The 24,752-nt window shown below is 38.2% G+C and overlaps 1 protein-coding gene across 1 annotated transcript; it reads left to right on the forward strand.

Annotated features, from left to right (window-relative positions):
- Positions 1-1,235: 1,235 nt before the first annotated feature.
- c8h12orf4 (chromosome 8 C12orf4 homolog) lies at positions 1,236-23,450 on the forward strand. The gene is made up of 14 exons (XM_017474987.3): positions 1,236-1,314; positions 3,167-3,348; positions 6,928-7,073; positions 8,233-8,414; positions 10,004-10,103; positions 10,762-10,883; positions 11,039-11,145; positions 11,965-12,165; positions 13,127-13,255; positions 13,908-13,979; positions 14,068-14,270; positions 18,302-18,359; positions 19,799-19,866; positions 21,212-23,450. Exons 2-14 carry the CDS (start codon positions 3,174-3,176, stop codon positions 21,302-21,304), a joined length of 1,656 nt encoding a protein of 551 aa, XP_017330476.2. The 5' UTR covers positions 1,236-1,314; positions 3,167-3,173; the 3' UTR covers positions 21,305-23,450.
- Positions 23,451-24,752: the final 1,302 nt, after the last annotated feature.

Raw genomic sequence — 24,752 nt, forward strand, 5'->3', positions numbered from 1 at the left:
ACATGCCTCCTACATTTATCCTGTAATTTAGCGAGAGTTTTATAAATATTGCAAAATATTTTAAATAACATCCACTTGAATATTAAAGCATTAAGTAGCGTACAATATATGGAAATCTAGATTACTGTGTGTCAAAAGTGCGGTTACTAATATGCGACCTGCCGTTTGAACGACTGAATCAAACACGCAACGAAGCTGAAGTTGGCTTCTTGGTCTCAATTTCCGTTCCACCTTAAAAGACCCAGCACGTACCATCTTGCGCCTCTAGACGGCGCCATAAACCGCATTAAGCTTTAACAAATTTTATAATTTCTCAATATTAAGAAATTTTACTGTAGGATTAAAAAACAAACAAACAATAAACCTGTGAATTTAGCAATGGGTTAGGGTCCTACAGTAAAATTACTTAATATTGATCAATATTTAGATAATACATCACACATATCACGTGCAGCTGCTAGATCTTTTAAAAATTTTAAAATTGAGTAGATCATGGTATAGGAATCAGACAGAAAGTGCAAATTCACATGTCTATTTTTTTTAAAATTAGACAGTAAAATTTCTTCATATTCAGTATTTACACATTACACATTCATTTCATATGCAAATATCAGATTTTTAATAATATGGTTTAAAATGAGGAGATAATGGCATAGGATTTAGGCAGAAATGGGCCCTTTACCTGCATCCAATTATCTTAATAGTCACAGGGCTATTATTAGAAAATCCTACAGTATAATTACTTAATATTGAGTATTGTGATAGTATATTACCCTTAGTTTCATATATAATTGTCATATTTTGAGATGCTTTAAAAATGAAGAGCTCTAAGTCTCCATCTAAATCTCAACTGCTCACAGTTCACAAGTCTATTATTACACAATTCTATAGTCTAATTTTATACTAAGTGTTTTGATAGTATTGTACACCTATTTTCATGTGCATTTGTCAGATATTTTAGATGTTCTGGACATTAGGAGATAATGTTACAGGAATTAGACAGCAGTGCAACCGATGCCAAGTTCACAGGTCTATTATTAAAAAGTCCTTCAATAAAATTTCTTCATATTGAGTATTTATACAATACATTAAATATTTTCATATACATCGATCCTATTTTAAATGAGCTCGAATTAAGAAGATTTTGATCCATTTTTTTTGTATAACATTCACTGAACTGTACAATATGTGAGTTTAAAGCGTTTTGGCGCCATCTACAGGCTCGTGATGGTAAGTTCAGGATGTTTTAAGGTGGAACGGGAAATCCGAATAAGCAGCTGGCGAAAAAGAAACCAACTTTAGCCTCGTCTAACAGTAAGTGTGCTATATTTACTGTTAAACTCCACATTGAAACGTTAATCACTTTATTGAATTAAAAACAAACTCGTGTGTTATGTAGGCGCTTATAGAAATCGCATGTTATACAGTAGGCGAAGCTTAAATTTCATGCGGGAAATAGCTAGCAAGCCAGACTCGTGCTAGTGTCGCCTAGCTAAGGTGTTTACTAGGTCGGTGTTACTTAATTGCTCTAATTGTTATTAATATAATTTAATTCTTGAAACGCATTATGCCATTGCATGTTGGTATATTGCATTTTTGGTATATTGCACGTGCATATGCAGTGTCTTCCTGTGTGTAAACATCTCTCCAAGCAATTTTAGAAATGACATTTCCATGGTCTGTATCTACACTCAACTAAATATATCATATGTGTGCAATATTGTAGATATTTTAATTACTAACTAGCTCATGTGACCACCAGATATTATTTAGGACCAATTTCATCTCAGCACTCGTGTGTGTGTTGTGCTGGTATCAGCGTTGCCAACTCATTTCAGGGGAAATTAGTAAAGGCATGCTCAAAATGTCACTAGGAGTCACCAAATGACGCCACAGTAATTGAATTTGCTTATTCATTTAGTCATTTGCATATCAAAACATGTGACATGGAGAAGGAAGATCTTCTGAACATATGTAGAACAGAGTTGAATCAGAATAGAACATATCATTTATTTCTTATAGAAATAAAAAATTTTGGTCCGAACACCACAAAAATAAAGTACTATAAATTCTATAAAGAACACAGACAATGTTAAGCAGGGGTACTGAGCAGTTGGGGAATTATATAGAAAGGAAACTGTTATGGATAGAATAACTTGCTTTTATTACTGTAAATTTAGCCAAGAAGAGAGTTTTAAACGAGGAAATATGAAGTGTGAGGGTGAGACAAACAACAATCATTGTATTTTTTTTTTGGGAACAATGTTGATCAGTGGTTGGTTGTTGGGAACAATGTTGATCAGTGGCTGGTTGTTGGGAACATTGACTATGTTTACATGGATAGCAATAATCTAATTATTGACCTTATTCTGAATAAGATAATATTGTGAAAAGTTGTTTACATGAGTCGCTTTTAGATTACTCCTGTCATGTCCCCGTTTTACATGTTATAGAACATAGATCGATTAACGGCACACGTCATTACGTCACCACGCCACGCCGTCCAACGTTCCCTCCAGAATTTCACGTATTATCATACAGTTCGTCTTCGTTATGGTATCGTATACAGTTTTGGGTGTTTTTATTTTTAATTTTACGAAAGCTTCAAGTGTAGTTAATTATTTGTCATGCTATACGTGCAAATAGATGACTGCTTAAAGCCGTGGATTGCGTCCCAAACCGTGTACTTGCCTACTGTAGTAGGTAAGTAGCCGAGATACGTGTATTAGTCCTACTGTATAGTAGGTATGTACGCGGTTTCGGATACAGCCGTGCTCCTTTTTTGCCGTTATATTTTTGAGCACTGCCGTGTGTGTACGTGTCCTGTCACAAAATGCAGTGGAAACACAACGTTAATAGTGTGATTAAGGTGTGTACATGTCTGTAACGCACGCTGATAATGCGACTAAAACAGGAGTACTCCACGTGTCTTAATTCGATTTGTGTTTACTTCGAGTATGACTTTAGTTGGATTAAGGTCATCAAAAATAGCTGTTTTACATGGTAGCTTAATCGGGTTAATATTGGATTATTGTTGTCCATGTAAACGTACTGAATGTTGATCAGAGGTTGGTTGTTGGAAACATCGACTCACACAAGCACATCTCAGTCAGGGAAATATTTCTGACGTCTTTAGCATCTCTTTTGGTTTTCCTCCTGTTTACAGGTGAAAGATGAAAACTAAAGGGAATGTGAGCTCTACAGAGAAAGAATTTGTGTTTGAGTTTAAGGCCGGGAGAAATCACTCTGTCCTCAAAGTGCCTCTACAGTTTCCTGTTCAAGAAAATGTCAACGATCTGCACGGGAGACTCATGCTGCTCCATAACATTCCTTGCTTTGTAGAAAAGGGTAAGAACTTGCTCTTCAATTACTCTTCAGTTGATCAAATTACACTTCAAAATGGTTTAACCTTTCTTCAGCATTTTGTTTTAGCATTAATAACAATGTTTTTGCTGCTCATGTTTCCATGCTGCAAAGTCAACATCAATATTATTGGCACCCTGCATGAAAACAAGCCAAAAATCAATTCATGCAAGGAGTGATATTTCGAAATTATTTCGCTTGACATTCTTGGTGTCAGCGAAATGAGGTGGACGGTTAATGGAAAAATGACAAGCGACAGGAAGATCGTCCTGTATTCGGGAGCCAAAGAACATCACGTGCACGGCGTCGGGATGGTCCTGAGCAAAACCGCGGCACAGGCACTCGTTGGATGGAAACCGATCAGTGATCGCATCCTTACAGCCCGATTTCAGTCTCGCCATGCTAAAATTACTGTTATTCAAGTCTACGCGCCGACAAATGAGGCAGATGATGAAGAGAAGGACGCCTTCTACGACCAGCTGCAAGACACAATCGCGGTTGTCCCCAACCAAGACATAAAGATCCTCCTTGGCGACATGAACGCGCAACTCAGCAGAGACCGTCAGGGCTGGGAAAACGTGATCGGACCTCATGGATCGGCAGCAGTAACGAGTGATAATGGAGAGCGTCTCCTATCCCTATGCAATCTTAACAACCTTTGCATCGGGAATACATATTTCATTCACAAACGGATTCACAAAAAGACGTGGCGGTCACCAGATGGGGCCACTCACAATGAAATCGACTATGTATGCATCCATCGACGGTGGCGCTCGGCTTTACGTGACGTACGGGTTTTTCGCGGCGCTGACGTCGGATCTGATCACCACTTGCTTGTGACCTCAATCCGACTAAAATTGAAAAGAGTGGCCGGACACAACACCGTTCGGTCATTTGCCTCCGAGAAATTGAAGGAACGCGTGAACGCCGAGCACTTCCACATTGAACTCGCTAACCGATTCCAGATTCTTGACAACTCGGCCAGCATCGAAGAACAATGGGCACAGATCAAGGATGCTGCCATCGAGACGGCAGAGAGAACGATTGGTCGACGGCGTGGAACGCAGCGAGAACGGTGGATTCAGGACCGGACATGGTCGTTGCTCGATGAAAGACGGGTCAAGAAACGTCAGCGCGATCAAGCAAAGACCGAAGAGGAGCGAAATGAAGCATCGCAGGCGTACCGAGAACTCGACCGCAGGGTCAAGAGGACTTGCCGAGCAGACAAGAAGGACTGGCTGGACCGGAAGGGCACTGAAGCACAAGTGGCTGCGGACCAGGGTGACAGCAGGACTCTGTTTCGTGTGGTCAGAGACCTCACTCGGGCCCGAAGCGGCTCCACTGGGCCGATAAGGGATACAACCGGCAGGATGCTAGTTAGCAAAGAAGAGCAGGACGCGCGTTGGGTGGAACATTTCAAAAACACCCTAAACCAGCCGGCTCCCGTAGTTACGCACAGCTTTACAGTCTTTCCTCCTCCCTATGAGCTGGAAGTGGACAGGAGCGATATCATGGATGCTGAGGTCGCTGCAGCGATTCGTCATCTGAAAAACAACAAAGCACCTGGTCTTGACCAAATCTCGGCAGAAATGCTGAAAGCGGGTGGTGATGAAGTTGTACTGGTGCTCACTACGCTGCTCAATGACTGCTGGCACATGGAACGTGTCCCAAATGACTGGAGACAGGGTGTCATCGTCAAATTACCTAAGAAAGGTAATCTCGCAGACTGTAACAATTGGAGAGGCATCACCCTTCTGTCTGTCCCAGGCAAGGTATTTTGTCTCGTCCTCCTCAAACGGATACTGCAAGCAGTCGATCAGGCTCTACGGGACGAACAGGCCGGGTTTAGAAGCGGTCGGTCGTGCACTGAACAAATCTTTGCTCTTCGAAACATCATTGAACAAAGCTCCGAATATCAGAAACCGCTCTTGGTCAACTTTATAGACTTTAAGAAGGCGTTTGACAGTGTCCACCGGAAATCGCTTTGGAACATCGCACGGCTATATGGCATTCCACAGCGGTTTATCGCCATTTTACAGAACTTATATCAGGATTCTAGCTGTTGCATCCGGACGGACACAGGTCATACTGCCTTTTTCACCATCGAGACCGGAGTCAGACAGGGCTGCATTCTTTCACCATTCTTTTTCCTCATGATGATGGACTTCGTCATGCGACGAGCACTAACACAGCCAGCGTCTGGAATTCCGTGGACAGGCCAGGGACGCCTGACTGACCTGGAATTCGCCGACGATATTGTGCTATTGGCGCAGAATGGGAAAGTCTTACAGGAGATGACCACTAGCCTGGAGCACAAACCAGCCAAAGTTGGGTTACGGATCAGCACTGACAAGACCAACGTCATGGCAGTCGGCCGGATGACGCCGGTGCAGATCACGGTGAGCAACCAGCTGATCGAAGAAGTCAAACAGTTCACCTACCTTGGCAGCATTGTGGCTGCGGATGGTGGGACTAACGCGGATGTCAATCGCAGAATCGGAAGAGCATTTGCAGTCTTCCAACAGCTACAGCCGATTTGGGCTAGGCGAACTATCCACACCAACAGCAAACTTCGCCTGTTTAATAGCATCATCATCCCAACTGCCATCTATGCATCTGAAACTTGGAAGAGCTCGAGGGCAGTCATCCACAAGCTGAATGTGTTTCAGCAACGATGCCTGAGAAGAATACTCGGTGTATCATACCGTGATCGTATTTCAAATGAAGAAATTCTAAGAAGAACAAACTCCCGCAGCCTGGCAGAAATGGTCGTAGAGCGAAGAATGCGCTTTGCAGGACACATTCTACGGATGTCTGACCACCGTCCCGCAAAGATCGCGCTGCGCTGGACGCCGCCACGGGGGAAGAGAAGAGTTGGGCGGCCGCATAATACATGGCGACGAACATTCATGGAAGATCTACGAGCGCTCGATGTCAAGTGGGAAGATGTGGAAATCGACGCTGCCGACCGAGCCCGCTGGCAAATGCTTGTTGCCCGATGCGCCTCGCTGCGTGGACGGAACTAACTAACTACTAAAGTCAACATCAATATTATTGAAAACAAGCCAAAAATCAATTCATGCAAGGAGTGATATTTCGGAACTATAACAAAGCAGGTCAATGCACAGATTAATTTTGATAGTTTATTTTAATGTGTCCTTGTTTACGCTTCCTAGCAAATTCGCAATTTGAAACTCTTCATATGGTCCAGATTGTGCTTAAGCGTAAATTTTAACTGCTTGGGTATGTTTTATTATCCATTCTTATGATATCCCACTTGTGATTGTCAAAATATATAAATAAAATTTGTTTATTTTATGTTGAACAATACCACAACTGAGTCAATCAATGGCAGAGTTCTTAAAAAAAACAAAACATTTATTTAAAAATATTATTTAGGGGTATTTAATTTTGCCACATTTTTAAGTGAAAATGTTATTAAGAATCCATGTCCTCAACCAGGAAAAAGCAGACCAAGGAATGAATACATGTTAACAATAAGAAAGCAGCAGATAGAAAAGGAAATTCACCAATATTTAGCTACACATGCTTGATTTGTTCCAGACTTAAAGAAGAAACTTCTTGCGTTCATTGAAGGAGAAACGTTAGAAGATTACGACCGGGAAGCTGAAGCAGCTCTACAGAGGATCACTAATGGAGAAGTTGACATCAATAAACTGAGCAACCTGTGGGCCAAGGCCTACACTGAGGTAAGAGCAAAACAAATGGCAAGTGTTGAATATTTAACATGTTGGTGATGTTATTTAAATGAAAACATAGTGACTCACCTTCAGTGATGTTATTTAAATGAAAACATAGTGACCCAATATAGCGCAGCCACTAATCACCGACTGCACCAGGCTATGGAATTTAAAATTTTACCATACCACTGTTGAATTCTTCAATCTGATTGGTCAGATAGTATCGATCAGTTTTCTATAATGGCAGCTCTGACAGTAGTTCCGACTGCAAGCCAAATTGCAGGTTTATATGAATGCTTTTGGTACTTTTTATGCTTTAAATATGTTATTATTTTTGTAGTAGCAGCTAATTCAAGAGAGAGATTTATATAGATGTAGATGTATATAGATATGTTTGTATGTGTGTATATATATATATATATATATATATATATATATATATAGTGTGTATATAGATATATATGTGTGTGTGTATGTATGTGTATGTATATATATATATATATATATATATATATATATATATATATATATATATATATATATATATATATATATATACACACATGTATATTACATAAGGAGACTAACCGTCTAACATTTATGGAAATAGTCTTCAGTGTCAGCACATTGTAAGGTGGAATCAACATTTCCATCTTGTGTTGCACAAAAAAGTTTCCTGATTTAAATATGAAAACAATGTGTGTTCCAAAAGTCAATTTACATGTAATTAGTTAATTTTCAACTGGCACTTAGTGGATGAATCTCAAATAGTGTTCTATTATTATATTATTTCATATATAGAGAGAGTATGTAGTTAATATAACCATTTGGCATTTAGCCTGATTGTGTGTTGAGGGACTGAAATAAACATAATTATTCATGGATAAATATTAGACATAGATCCTATGTAGCATTATGAAGTGTAAAATTTAGCTAAAGTGGCGGAAATTTTTGTTCATAAATCTAAACCATGCCACCTTTATAATAAAATTATAGTATTGTCTAGTCAGGATTGTAGAGAAATATGGCTGCTGTATAAAAACGACAAACAAATTAAATATTTGCGTCCATTTAGATATTAAATCTTTTGCATAATTAAATTCAGCATGCAGTTTTAAAACAAATGTAACAGCCTTACTGAGTACTCATGTGGTGTGTCTGCTTGTAGACAACTCTTGAACACGCCCGACCCGAGGAACCCAGTTGGGACGAGGACTTCGCAGACGTGTATCACGAACTGATCCACTCTTCGGCCTCAGAAACGCTGCTTAACCTGGAACACAACTACTTCGTCAGTGTGTCCGAGCTCATCAGTGAGAGAGACATGGAGCTCAAGAAGCTCCAGGAGAGGTTGGTAGAGCGTGAAGTGACGGTTCCTAGGATTTTGGTTTGGTGTAACAAATTATTATTATTTTTTTTAATTCTTATGTCTGCAACATACCAATCAGTTCTAATGGAGTGGAGGTCAAACAGCTCTAACTCTGGATTCTCATAGAGCTTGATAGATAGATTGAACTGAATTATGCTGCATATTTCTCCTACAAATTAATTTCATTTGACAGGGTTGCATTATTGTAACGAAACTTTGATAGTGTGTTTATCTAGTGTTCTGTGCAGCTTGGCAAGAATTGGCACTGAGAGTACTTGTGAAAGTGCTTGGACCCTGCAGTAGTATTTAGTCCGAGTCTACCTTTGTCAAGTTTCAGTCGAGTCTTAACAAATAGAGTCCAAGTCCAAAAGGGGCCGAGTTGGACTCAAGTCCGAGTACTTAATATCCGAGTCGAGTCTGGCTGAGTCCAGAAAGTAATTGAATTGAAAAAAGATTTGAAATTCAATTGTAAACTTATATTTTAACCTTCACAAACCAATGGCAACATACACGTAAAAAAAAATACCACTATTACATCTTGCCATTTTTCATTTCAATTCTAAAATGAAAAAATAAATCAGCAGGGTTTATGATATTTACTACATTAAGAAGTACATTTCACATTTTACGTGAAATTCAAGACTGGAGTCCCCAAATGCTAATGTTTAGGGGTGGGCGATATGACTCCAATCTTATTTCACGATAATGATTTCTCAGGTATAAGTCTATCAGTAGTATTCAAGTAAGTAATACTATGGAAATTGAATAGAGCAATTAAATGTAAAATAAAATAGACTTCACTGTATGACATACATTGATTCTTATTAAATTTACTGAAGTTATTCAGTCAAATGAGCGAGTGAGTAATTTTCTCTTTGTCTTTTGTGTTTGATGAACATTAATTACACTGAGAGCACCAGGTTTATTAGAATGCTGTCCCTTTAAGACCTAATGCACGAATCCAATATACTGTATTGACACGCCTCCGATTTTCCCCCCAACTGTTTACATTCAGTTAAGACATAACCAACTGTGTTTGCATGAATACTCGGCCAGACCTGCATTTTGACATGATGTGTGTGTATTTATTTGACCGTCCAACATAATAAGCCGTTAAACAGAACCCAATTCGGTACTCGCGCAATGAGGTGGTGTATGCACACCGCATATACTTCAAATGTATGCGCACAGAAAGTCCCTGGTCAGGCAGGGAGGCATTCGTTAACTTCTTGTTATCTTAATGTTATGCTGTTATTTATTTTTTATCTTTCTTTTCACATTACACATGACACGAACTCGAGTGAACGCTGAAAAATTTCAGGATCCAAAATGTCCGAGTCTGAGTACAAATTTATCAAATTCCAGTCCAAGTTCGTTGATAATTGGACTCCAGGATTGAGTACCCCAACTCTACCCTGCAGATCGGCACTTACTGCTGTATTTACAGAGAATTTTCTTGAGTGAACCTTAGCTTCAAGAGCAGCATGCTTCTCACTGATGTTTGAGGAGAATTTATTTTTATTTTTTTTCCATAATAGGTCTTGATGTTTTCTTGTTCATCCACATACAGGCAGGCAGTGGAAATGAACAAAGTCATGCAGGAGCTGGGAAAGACCTTGAGTGATCAGGACGTTAATACAGTGGCAGCACAGCATTTTGACGCTCAGCAAGTAAGACCACTATGACGCAGTAGGCCAATTTGCAGCATGAGATAGATGTGTTCTGTATTAAACCCGAACTTACCAGGTGTATTGATAAAATGGCATATTTGAATTCACATATCTTAGAGGTCATGCCAGTTTCATCTAATAGTAAAGATTATAAAATCCACAGTTAAAGAAAACTTCACCCAAACATACTGATTATATCACAAGCAATTAAAGGTGCGGTCAGTGATTTTCATGCTCATATGGCAAAACTGTAGGCTGTAAATGGAAGGGGGAGAAAAACAAAAACAGGTACTCATTAACATCCAGGCAATTAGGACATGGAGGTGACTTCTTGCCTATTGTTATGTTGAGTAGAAATGTAAAAATCTCCCCTTGTAGGCTTTTCAGAGTGGAAAGAAGGGGCTGTATTTGTTGTAATTTTAAGTTTTATAGCAGGTAGCTCTACCTAACTCCCATAATGATCAACTCCAAAATCATTGACTTTTCCTTTAATGAAGCTTATTAAAGCTCACATTATTGTAATAATAAATGTCTCATATATTTAAATTAATGATATACAAGAAATGATCTAAAGCTAACTTGACTTTTATTGACTATTATAAATTTTGATTGGATCTCTTCCCTCAGTGTGGTACTAGCTATTGTGTCTGTTGTTTAGGTTCTGGAGAACAAGTGGGCCAGTGAGCTGAAGCAGGTAACTGGCATTCAGAAGCAAGAGTACCAGGAGTGGGTGGTTAAACTACACCAGGACCTTCGCAACCCTAACAACAGCACCATCACGTAAGTGTTGCATTAAGAGCCTCATTATGACTTTAATGTTAAGGATGTGAGACATTCAAGGAGGACCTGTGAGCAGAAGGACATGAACGTGTCATGGAACATGGTTCATGTTGCAATGAGGATGTTAAGACGTGATATATTGGGTTGTGTTGCAGTGAGGAGATTAAGGTACAGCCTGGGCAGCTGACCGAGGCCAGCGAGTTGGGAGCCAGAGTGTTCGAGGAGCATCGACAGCTGGAGGAGAGCTTCACCATTCATTTAGGTATGGCATCTGTTTGGAAACACCTGGGACCTGTACAAACCGCAGTGTGAAAATGCACACTCTGTCTATATTTTGCATATGTCTATATATGTCTATAGTATGTATTTTATACGTGTATAATCCTAGTTCACTAGCAGTAAGTGTCTAATACACTTTGGTCATGTCATATTAGCTAAAATTAGCTTGGGCATGGCCTGACTATAAGTAAATTGTTTAAGTAATTTTTGCTAATATGATGCCCTATTAGCATGATATCTAAGTTTGTAGGATTTTTATGGTATTATCATTGTAACCAGCAGTAATAGATTTTGGAATTGATCCAAACACGGTCAAGGTCAAATATCTGAAAGAGTTTGGCAGCACAGTCATCCCCATCAATGCTGTTTGTGTTGAGATGTACTTGTTGTTTTTCTAACTTCTAATAAACCTAGCTGGTTCTATTTCTATGCTGTTTCTATTGATCAGAATTGTCATTTAAACCACAGCAACCCTTTATCAGGATAAAGCAACAAACTGTCATGTCAAATACACTCCCGTGTTAAACTTTGTGGCATTTCTTTGTACGATCAGCTTCATATCTGACCAGCTGCTCCCATCAGCATGAGAGTAAAAACTGTTCTAGTGACTTCTTTGTTGGGTCACTCAGGATCCCTGTCTCGATGCACACCTTTAAAATGTGACGTAACAGTGAGAATGAATCTGAAAAATTGTGTCAATACTAAAAACGAGTAAAAGGTAAAAATCAGAGCGACCTTGCTAATTCCATACATTAGCATTTTTCCATAATGTCAGTTTTCATCTCTTTGTCATTTGGTCCAGGGGCTCAGCTGAAGACGATGCACAACCTGCGGCTGGTGCGGGCCAACGTGTTGGACTTCTGCAAGCACAGACGCCATGGCAGTGGTGGCAGCGTCAAGCTACGTCGACTTCAGACGGCATTCTCTCTGTACTCGTCCTCTCTCTGCGGCCTCGTCCTGCTCGTCGATAACAGAGTGAACTCCTACAGCGGCATAAAGAGAGGCATGGCACCTCCCTCAGTCAATACATATGAAGGCTTTTAGACATCCAAGTGTTTAGTAGTTGCAATACAAGGTATCTAGACTGGATAATTATGAAGAACTGATTAACCCATTGGATTATATAGTATATATTTTAAGTCCAGTACAGTTACTCACCTACTACTAGTACTACTGCCAAACACTTTATAAACACTGTTTCAGTTTGTTATATATTTTATAAAAGCCTAGCAGTAAATTTTGTAACCTTTAGTTGGAGCATGAAATTGAATATTAACTACCAGTATTAAAAGGTGTGAATGTTATTGATATAAATAATACATATTATTGATTTTTAAAAAATTTAAGACAGTTAAATGGTATGAAAATTTCATGTTCGTGATTACTCTACAAGATTTTATTTTAGCAGGGTATTGTCTTAGAACTTCATATTAAAGGACATTTAAAGGTGGAGTCAACCATTCTTCAGCTAGAACAAATTTAGTTTTCTTTGATATTCCTTTATATTCCATCAATAAATCATATATTTGGAAAAAAAAAACTCTGTAGCACCTAGGCTCTTTAAACCGGAAAATAAAGAAACATCTCATGTGGACCATCAACATCCAACCAATCAGGCTGGTCAGCTCCACCTCCTACATGTTTTGGGGGCGTGGCTTTGGAGAAAACGCTCAATAGATGGGCTACATTTGGATTTTTAAAACTGCTAGCTTTAACTGACTTCCTTCAAAACTGCTGTCTGTACCCTTAAATCCCTTAAATATCTATTCCAGTATCGGTTCAATTGTTCATGACACCTGAGAATACACCTTATCACATTCTGTATCTCTATATCTTAATGTAAACAGTCACTAGATTAAATTTATTAGATCACACTATACTTACTCAACCAAAGCATTTAAAGTTAAACATTTTTGCCTTTTAACATGTGGTTTAAATGCCATCCATTGTTTTTGTCAATCCAGACTTTGCCACCGTGTCTCAAGAATGCACTGATTTCCATTTCCCCCGGCTTTCCAAGCAGCTGGAGGTGGTCCAGCAGGTGGTGCTGTATGCAAGGGCGCAGCGCAGCAGCAAGCAGCGAGAACAGCCTGGTGAGTGACACAGCAACTGTGTGTGTGTGTGTGTGTGTGTGTGTGTGGGTGTGTAGTGGATTCCCCCTTTCCAAAACACCCACCTCTGCATTGCGCCATGGCGTATCCAACTTCATGGGCTCCGCAGGGAAGTGTTGCATATCATTTACTTGGTGCCAGCAACAATGAAATACTACCCAGCTCTTTTCTGGCTGTCTAAATATTTTGCTGGAATTTTGACTGTACTGTTAGTCACCGACTATTGATCAGATTGATTTGCTGTTGATTTATGGAGCTTAGAAGCTGACAGAAGTATTTGAATATGAATTTATGTACATCACATTAAATAAAGTTCTTTTTTTTCCTGTAGCATGTGCATTTAAAACATTCAAATGTACATTCTTGCTTGTGTTTTAAACCTGCTAGGGATGAAATATCAGGTTACTGTTTTGAGATTTAAAATGAACAGCTTCTATTAGAAACGCGATAGTGTGACTGATTTGTGACTGAATTTCATATACATCCGATTCGTAACTATAAGTCAGTAAGGAATAAAACCCAACAGGGCGCACTGTTACAGGAGAATAATCACAGACAGCTCTTTAAGAAACATGCATAGTTTTTTTTTTTGGTTGTAAAATAAATAAATAAATAAATTTACATTGTTCTGCAGAGATGCCCCGAAACGGGAGCAACGACGAGAAAAACAAGAACATAGAACGAAACCCTTCTAACATCCTTCCTGGTAAATTTGCCTTTAAACACTCATTTTATAGCTTTATCACTAAAGATACAACTCATAGTCAGAGATGTTGATTTATTTTCTCCCGCAGGTGAATTCTACATTAGTCGTCATTCCAACTTGTCCGAGGTTCACATAGTGTTTCATCTGTGCGTGGACGATAATGTGCGCTCGGCAAACCTCACGGCTCGAGACCCGGCCATCATGGGCCTGCGCAACATCCTCAAAGTGTGCTGCACGCACGACATCACCACCATCACCATCCCGCTGCTGCTCGTGCACGACATGTCCGAGGTAAGACTCTGTTAGAGGTCGACCGATTGTGGATTTTACCAATAACGATAGCTAAGTTGGGCAGTACCAGCTGATAACCAATTAATCAACTGATCGTTTTTAAAACGAGTATTGTCTGTACTATGAAAATGTACTGTACTTTTAAATGACATAAATGTGAATATACTGTATATATATATATATATATATATATACTGTTGTATATTTTGCTTATAACCAATAGTTGCAGCAATCGGTTATCGATGCCAATTAGTAGGCAAAACCAATCGATTCAACCTCTAGACTCCATACTGTGATACATTGCTCACTATGTAGGATGTATGCTGAGTAGCAAGTTTATTAGGTACAACTATTATTTATACACATATACACATGAGACATGAGATCTCTTTAGATTGTATCCTGTCTGTTGTTTAGTGGGTGTTTCCTAAACATGACCTTACTCCAACCACTGGTCAATACAGTGTGGACACTTGTGAACAGCTATTCTACCGAATATTCTAAAGGTCCAGCTACATAAAATACCTTGACTGAATGGCGACAACGTTTACCTTTTAAAGCTTAAACATTAGGGTGGCATGTTTGCTCAGAGGGAATCATTGCTGCCTTACATCTCAAGGGTCCCTGGTTCGATCCTCAGCTCAAGTTACTGTCTGGGTAGAATTTCTCGTTTTCTCCCCATGGCCATACCGGCTCCCTCCTGGTTTTCTCCAACCTATCAAAAAGTAGAATGGCCATGATAAATTACCCCTTAGATATGAATGTGTGTGTGTATTCCCGCGTCACACCCAGTAGGGGTGGGCGATATGACAAAAATATCATATTACAATACGTCAAGAGAAAACTATGATGCACAATACGCATCATGATATATAATAACTACCAGCAAAATACTGTATTAATGTTGTATTTACATAATTTTCATGATTTTATTTTATGTGTACTAAAATAACATTAACACTGAAAAGGAGGAAAAGCGAAGAAATGTAAAAATGTAAATAAATTTGAAGATAAAAACAATAGAATACTTGATTCAATCTGCTTCAGAGTTTGTAATTGTTTTATTTTTTTATACAAATATATAAAAATATCACGATACCCACGATATCTCAGGGGAATGTATCTTAACATAATTTACCACAATATCATCATATTGCCCAGCAATAATGCCCAGAGTAAAAGTGTTTGCTGAAAGTGAGTGAGCTTAATTATTAATAAATTTATGGCAGTGAATATAACAATTCGAAGAGGACAGCTTCCAAATGGTGTGCATGTGAAGAAAGCCAACTGCTGCTCAGGCTCTGTGGCCACTTTAAGCGCTGAATAAATGCCTACTTTTCTGTCCAGTCACCTTTAAACATTCTGCTTTTCTCATAGACCTCTTTTCTTTTGCCCAGCTCTTGTTGCCACTTCGCTAATCAGACCAGAGAGAGTAAATTGAATAGAAACCATATGAAAGTCTGTGAAAACTCCTTCCTTTCCCCATGAGCTGCCTCGGGCTTAATAATTGAAGGTCTGTTACAGAAGTCGCACTGATTCACGTTCGGAAAACGAGAGTCATTGAACTCCGGCCTCGTCCCTTCACCTAGTTCAAGTGTCCACTGTAGTGTGTTAGTTATCCTCACACACAGGTCACAGTGTCACAGATTCCCCATCCAAAATAAAACAGCTGAAAACAAAATCATTTTACACAAGCAGGGTCATGGTTGATTTAATGTTGCACACATACCCAGCCTGTGTAGCATAGTTATCATTAATCCCATTATAATTATATCTCAGGGTTATATAATTATATCTCATTCAGCCATTCTGCGAGAGTGGTAGGTACAGAACGTCTCCTTAAAATCTTTCAGGAGGTTTTGACAAAATCTTCAATACTAAAAAGAAATGAATAGCTCAAAATGGCTAAACACACACGGACCTCATTGAACACCTGAAAAATGACAGCACAAATTACAAAGTCCTCCTTTTTTATGAAGCAAAGCTCTTCGTAAATTTATAACAAATATTAATTAAAACATGGTTTTGTTTAATATTGTACGAAATCACATGTTCGAACCATGTAGTGCTGACGCGTCAGGACTCAGGAGGGAAGTTACTGTTGTCTGAGGGCTAATGTTTTTTCCAACTTTGTAGTCTTCATGTAGAATTCATTAGAAGCAGTGAGGAGCTCGGCCTATTTGTGAGTTCCTGGTGAAGCTTCCTCATGAAACCGGTTGAAAAGATGCTGAGAGTGCAGTGCTGGATCAAACACAGAATCATGCTGACCAAGTACTGTAGAGACTCACACAGGCTCACACGCGCACACAGGCTGGACATCGAGAAATCCTGACTCTTTGTGGAGCAGAGAGCATACTCGCAGTGTAGAAAACACAACCATTTACATCAGATCTACTTTAGAACATTTTACATTCCTCAGTTCTGTACTCTGATGTACACTGATAAATTGCTTGTACTGGGGACGATCTCTCTGGCAGTACAGTACATTTCAACATATAACAATCTGAGGTACAATGCGTGAGACACATACACACTGACACACGGACAACTAATTATAATGTCTTTTTTTCTTTTTGTTTTCTTTTGTTGTATTTATTCCTACTTGTATACAATTTGTTGGGTAGATAGCGTTCCCTCCACAGCCCCAGGGTTCCCAGTTCTATACTTGGCTCGGGTTATCATCTGTGTGGAGTTTCACATGTTTTCCTCGTGCCTGTCTGGGTTTTTCCAGGTCCTCTGGTTTTCTCCCAGCTTACAAAAACATGCTTGTGTGTGAGCATGTTGCCATGTGATGGCCTGGCGTCCCTATCCAGGGTGTATTCCTGCATCATGATCATTGTTTCAGTGTTCCCGGGATAGACTCTGGAGCTACCATGGCCCTGAACAGGATAAAGCGCTTACTGAAGATGAATTAATAAATAAAATGAATGAATAAAATGCCAGTAACGCTCAGTGAAATTAATTAAATTGTCATGGGTGTGCAATCTGTACCAGGAAAACTGTTAAGAATTTAAAATATATAATAGATTTGATTAAGATATTACTTCAGCACTGGATATGAATTTCATAGTGTTAATACCATCGTTATTATTCTAAAATAGTTGTGAATGTGAAGAAAATCCTTCCATGAGCAGGGTGTACAAACTTTTGCTAACAGTTGCCAATTCAGTTAGAGTACTTATTCTCTGGTTTTTACTAAGTTTATCATTTAGTTGGACTTTGGGTTAAAATATATGTTTTACTGTTTAATCAGTTTAAAGTTTTCCCCCCATAACGTTTAAACGAGGTCCATCTTATGCACTCCCATTTACTCGGGTCGACTAAATTTAGTCGCTTAATTCAGCACATAAAGCTAAATTGATATCTCATCTTTTCCTGCTGTATATAGGATACAATTTTGTCGTTTCGATTCCAAAACACAGTGTTGCTCTGTAATTTAGAGACAATTTTTTTGGGCCAGACTGTCTGAAGTGACTCAGGATAGATTTTGCTGAAAAGTTCAAACTCACTGATCCCAGTCCAGCTGACCACAGACTGTTTCCGCGGAATACTCAGTTTTCAGGAAATGCTATTTATTCCTTTTCATCCCGGTATTTTTTTTTTCATCTAGATGCAGCTAAACACAGCCAAACACAACCATTCTGTAGAATTTTCTAGTAATACTTTATTTTGAAGAAACACATAGTGGGATAATTTAATGTCTTGTTATTTGCTTAATATAACTCAAAATAGACACTTTATGTATTAGTTTTTATTCATAAAGACCCCTACATAACCGGATTTGTTATGTAAAAATGGCTATAGGCTAATACGTAGTGAGTAAACCTATATATGTGTCTAATTTCAGGTTGTTGTTTTTAAAAAAATAAACAACAAGACCTTTATTAACCCTGTATGTGCTTTCCATTTAATAGAGTGTTATCAATTTTCCAAGCAGGATGAGCGCTGCTTTTTAGGGCATTGCTTCTTGCCATGAGTCTGATACTTAATAGATTTAAAATAATGCAGTCACACTCTTTTCCTTCGTTCAGGAGATGACCATTCCCTGGTGTCTGAAGCGAGCTGAGTTGGTGTTTAAATGTGTGAAAGGTGAGTAAGCAAAGAGCAGAAAGGGGAACTGCTGACTTTAGAGAACATGCTGGCCACGTAATGAGTACGTAATTACTCATGGGAATAAGAGTTTCAGTTAGAAGCATTTTGCCTTGTTTGTACACTTGTACATTTCTTGTAGCTTTTGCAGCAAATATACTTGTAAGATATATGTAAGAAATAATTGTAACTGTTTGCGTGAGGATACACGCAAATGTTAGTTCCCTTTCAGTGCAGCCAGGTTAGATAAAGAACTAAGAAGTACAAATTAAACGTAGTTTCACGGTCTAGCATTAAAACCATCAGATACATAGTGATCTTCAATACACTCCTGTACTTATTATGGATCTAAATATGAATACATTATTTTGAATGAACTGATAACGTGTTCTTAAACAGATACAATAAATACAGTTATGTAGATACGAATAGAAGGCACATTCTATACAACTCTTTTTTTAAATCTTTTTTTTGTCCATCAGGACTGAAGGGTGCAACAAAAATGTTGCACATTCTGGACAAAGAAAGGCGACATACATTAACATTAACATTTACAGCGTTCACTCAGTCATCTTTAGTAACTGCCTGGTCAGGGTTGTGGTGGTTTAATTGTGGCTACTACTTTGTTTATATTATGGGGAATAGAACCAACTAAATTATTTTAGAAACGATCACAGGCAGGTACAAACAAAAATAACTTTGCAAGCGGGATTAAAAAACAGTCCTGTGCACATCTATAGCTACGAACTAGGGTGATATAGTTGAGGTTGAGGAACTGTCAGAGACAAAATCCACACACTATGCTGAAACCTCTGGCAAAGAAAAAAAATCCCCCTTCAGGTTTAGGCCACACCCACATCAAGTTTATATCCGACTATAAATTAAAATAGTGGCGTTGCATTACACACCCAATACCTGATATTATATATATGAACATTAACTGAAGCTCTTGACTTGTATCTGCATAATTGGGTAATTGCATTAATGTACAGGTGTAATGATATGTCCCATATTTTATGTCCAATATTTTCCTATATAATAATTGAATAAATACACAACGTAGTATATCCCTTTAATCTACAATACCCTGCTTCATGTGAAAGCATATTGGCAATTTTTTGCCACGTGATACATTGTGTTACGTGCATCGTTACACCCCTAGTAATCAGTATTTCTGAAAATTAAGGATGAAAGTTTTGAAAGTTAATGTTGTGTTTTTGACAGATTGTTAAGAAATGCAGGTGTTGGTGTTGCAGTTAACTTCACTGTTTACATTTCAACTATAAGCCTTTATTAAAATGTCTTTAAGACAAAGAGAAATATATCCATATGTTCAAAAGTGTCCAAAGTTTTGACCAGTACTGTAGATCATTGATTGTACAGTGCTCTGATGTGTTTTTTTTTTTTTTTTTTCTTTTTTTTTTGGGGGGGGGTGGCAGGTTTCATGATGGAAATGGCATCATGGGATGGTGGCATCTCCCGGACTGTTCAGTTCCTCGTCCCTCAGGTATGACCTTGCAAGCTCACAAAGTAAACAAGACCCCCCTTTCCTCTAGTTTTTTTATTTATTTTTATAACAGTGCTGTTGAGTGCAGTGACCCGTACCATTCAGTTCATTCGCACTGATGGAAAAAATTTCAGCGCTGATCTCATCTTTAGTGCAACCTTTTCTCGCATGTCATGGTGTCATTCAGCTCCATCCACCATGATGAAGCTTTGCTTTATTGAACAACAGCTGCCTCTATTTCTTTAATAACCTGGGAGAACCAATAGCATGTTCCTTCTCGCTGACAGGCTAACAGGATAAAACAAGCATCAAAGGGATCTTTGACATTCGCAACTGCCAGTTTTATACCCCGTCCTCTTTCAAAATAGCGCCCATCTAAAACGGTGTCCATCAAATCGGTGTCCAAAAATGTGGTGTCTTATATATAGACTGGCTAATGTTTTCTCACTGATAATCCCGAGGCAGTTTATGAAATTTGTATTAAAACTACAGCTGGCTAAGTGCTAGTCTTCCTTGAATTGATCAGAAAGGCTTTTCACCCAAAATGCATATCACATAACTCCAAGTATAGAAAGATCAGTCCAAAATGCTCCCATCTAGTAATAAAGGAAAGGTAGTATGGCCTGGGACCACAAATAAATTGATACCACAGCACTCTTGAATTCTACAGTCTGATTGATCAGATGCTGTTGATTAATTTTCACATTTTGGCTGCAAGAGAAATCATATGTTTATATTAATGCATGCATAATTTTTATACTAACAACTTACACAGGGAAATGTATGGTGGACACTTCACACAAACAGATTAATTATACTAGAGTAATTGTTGATATAAATGTTTATATCGCACCTATGGAAGGAGTCTCCGGTGTCAGGAAAGTCTTTTAACTTTTCAGTTACTTGGCAACATTACAAGCCGCATTTAAACATAAAATAAATTAATTAAAGAGCGTGAAAAAGAGAGGCTGATGAGGGAACAAATGTTCATAGCTGCTATAACGTAAGTGATAACAGGAAAATAATTAACTTCAGGTTGATTCCACTTTGCATTGGGCTGCATCACACCACTTAGTTGTTGATTAATTTCTTTTAACAGCACAACTCGTGTTTTATTCCTTACATAGCCACTGATGATTAGTAGCATTAAGTGCAATGTGTATTAAACCAAAGCCAATTTACATTATATTAAATTAAAATGTCTTCGAATGCATCGTCCTCTAGTAGTTAGCATTCCGCATTGCTCATTTCCCAGTATAGTACACCATTTTTTTTTGTGCTTCCCATGCTCAGTGTTTCTGCATAGTAAGCACTTTGTCTTTCCAACTTCTGCTTTATTTGACAGAGTATCTCTGAGGAAATGTTCTACCAGCTGAGCAGCATGCTGCCTCAGATCTTCCGAGTCTCCTCTACTCTCACGCTCACATCCAAACACTGACCAAGACACACATACACAAAGGGCCAAGAAGGAACTCCCAGGGTGCTCTGCAGCCACACTTTGACCTCAAAAAGAAAACAGTGAAAAGATCTCATTGTATGAGGTGCAGTGAGTTGGAGTGTAATGTGGCAGATTGTAATAGTGAAAATGGACTTGATGACCATCATTATCCTTAAAGCAGCTTTTTTTCATCCATTTTGCTCCAGCACATTTTAAGCCGTATTATATGTATGTAAGCTTATTAACGATCCAGATGCTTGGAAACTCTGTTTAAGTAGTCAGGAATGCCACAGCTGTGATTATTGGGGACTTTCAGCTATGTCTTCTGTAAATGGTTGGCATGTGTTAGCAAACTCGGTGATGACCTCCGGATGCAGCAGTGATACGTCCAAGTATTTAGACATGGGGTGGGAAATGGAGCAGTATGGTTCAGGAAGCCTCAGGGTTTCATGAAGTAGAACTAATTATCAGCTTATTTACTAAATCTGCACTCTCTGGGTCCGTGGAATTTATTGGAGAAACTAAAGGGTGGCACTACAGAAATATGTATATAGTAGGACATTGCACTTGAAGAACAAAGCAATAAGCCACTAGGTGGCTTGCATTACAGTTATTTTATCACACAGTTCTTAGGCATGATGCAAAGCGGAATGTCTAAAACCCCCTCACATACAATGCTTGGCCTAGAGAGTCTTATTTCTAAAACAGCGGCTAAAACAATATAAAATCCTATGTTCGACGAATAATTTACTATGAATAATATTTACAATAAACTATAGTCTGTTAACAGAAAGCATTAGTTGCTAAGCAAAGTAATGGACAAATATTAAGATAATCAGCTTAAATGTAATGTTTATATTGGTTTAAAACTTTATGGCTTTGAATTATTTCAGATTTTAAACCGAAACAATCCATGTTGAAATATCTGATTTGTTTTGTGGTGTAGAACCAACAGCCATGAAATTACATTACTGTATTGGCCTCAACGTTGCTCTACAGTTCCTAATAGCCTGGATTTGGTTAAATAGCTACGATGCTGAAATAGTGACTTAATCAAACACGAGCTTTGACTCTTGCATCAGACTAATGTACCTCTCTGAGATTTTATTTAATTTCAGATTTTGAGTAGCAAGACTTATTTCCAGTGTGGCAGCTTGCTCCCACCCATGTGGCCACACTTCTGTGATGTAGAAGACTGCGTCTTGGTATCAGTTCTATAATGATTTCATTTTTACCTATTAGTGTAATTCAGACATAATGACAGATATTTGCACTTATATAAACCTCTCCAGTGTTTAGTTTCCAAGAATCAGTAAGTGCAATGTCATTCTCTCTTGTTCAGTAATGACCGGCTCTTTTGTGCTTTTAGAACAGTTTGGTGATTCATATAAGTTGCATATGTCATTATGGGCATTTTCTCCCACTTAGGGGTCTTAAAAACTATAATGCTATAAAAATTATTATCTGGAAATGAAAAGAAAAGTTTGAGTCACTATTGAACATTATGACTCAGCAAAAATGAACACATTCCTGTCCAGAATATTTCAGTATTTAAAGGCAAGACTCTACATACTGATTAAGTAGAAACTGTCACATCAATCCATCTATAACATCTTTCAGACTGTAGTAATAAAAAATATCAAAACTCAACAGGAAAATGTTTAGTGCACTGTTTTGTCCATTCATGACCACAGTGTTGAAGTTTGAAGAATGCTTTAAGCTCCACCCACTTATAACAATCACATTGTCATATATCCCTGAATATATCTTCTTTAATGCAACGCATGCCAATTTCCATAATAACACTCAAAAGAGTGGACACAGGAAATTAAGGTATTTTCAAACCTTTTAAAAACTATTTATTTTTCCTTTAAGATCAGTTTTTTCAGTTTCCAGTTTAACATTCATTAAATTTTACATTTTCAATCCTATCCCATTACTGGTGAGAAGGATATTCCAAAGGAGTTTCCCAAAATGTTGATTGTTGTTTAAATTACATTCGATTTTATACTGAAAAATTAGGGTGGTTGTTGTTTTTTTTTCCACAGTGCATATTTTCTTGATTAAACAGTAAATTACTGTTCTGTAAAAGTCTTTCTCTTGAAAGTGTCCTTACAGTGAAATAAACATTTTAATTCTAAAAGCATTCAAAGACTAGATTTTTGTTTTTATTAAATTTGCAAATATGCACATATTTAATTTGAAAAATTAAAAGCCTCATTTAAATGATGGAAAAAAACAAAAACAAACTTAAAGTCGCAGTATTGAATTTTTGCCTCTCTATCGCCCTCTCTGTTTGAAAGTTACTTGCAGGTTTGAGGTATACTTATCAGAGTTTCCAAGTCCGCATATACCGTAATACGCGACTTACAGCTTCTTTTTTTTCTGAAGTTGCTTGAAAAATTGCGGGTTATGGTTTTTTGGGCTTGTTTTAAAAAAGATGACAAGCGACTTTGGTGGGTTTTTTTGTGGTCGCTATATTCCCCAGTGCCTTGACTCTGTCTGCTCACAGCCTCACAATAAAATCGGTGCTGTAGTGTATTTCACCCTCCCACAATTATTACAGGTCATAACAACATATACAAAACATACTCGTATATATACTTATAGTAGTTATGGTTCTAATGTAATCTCCTTTTCCAGCTCTCCAATCATAATTTTTTATTAAATAAGTTATATTTTTGCTTTTCAAACTGCGAGTGGTTTCAATTTAATATGTTACAAGCTCATTTATTGAGTATTTTTACAATGAGGCTGTAATAAGCAACAATAATATTGGGCTTGTTTTTGAAGCTACAGTTCTGTATTTGTCTTGCGAGACTTGACAACACTGAGGTATAAATATGGGTTGTATATTAGCTCCGATACTTGAGAACGGAGGTGACGGCCGATACGGTTTTCTTTGAGTAGAGGTGAGTTGCTTTCATAGCTAGCATAAAACAGGTGCAAAGTACCACACTGACCATAACAAAACAAAAAAACAACAGCATAGGAAACTCAATAGCTAGCTGAATCAAGCGAACATGTGCGCTAATGCTAGCTAGTTACCTATTGAGCCACTGAAATGTCTTACCTGTTCAGCAGAAAAACATCATCTCTGCATCAGTATGCAATCCTTGCCGATATTTATTTTAGCATGGGCCCAATCACTTACCTTTTTTGACTGCAGAAACTCCGCAGTTGGAGGTTTCTTGGTTTTGACAACAGCTGATTCCCCAGATATCAATGATGATTATGTTTAGAACGATCCAGATTAAAAGCAGCCCTCTAGATGCCAAGTTTAAATTCTAAACAACTGTTGTAAAAGCAAACTACAAACACTCCACCATCCTCAGCCCACACACGAGATATAGTAGCCAGGTCTTCTTCTTTCTGTTTGCAGACGTGACGTAACCACGCAAAGACGAATGACGTCAACTGCCATTTCCCGTGAAATCTGACTTGACAG

The sequence above is a fragment of the Ictalurus punctatus genome, chromosome 8, assembly GCF_001660625.3.
Source record: "Ictalurus punctatus breed USDA103 chromosome 8, Coco_2.0, whole genome shotgun sequence".
Classification (NCBI taxonomy): domain Eukaryota; kingdom Metazoa; phylum Chordata; class Actinopteri; order Siluriformes; family Ictaluridae; genus Ictalurus; species Ictalurus punctatus.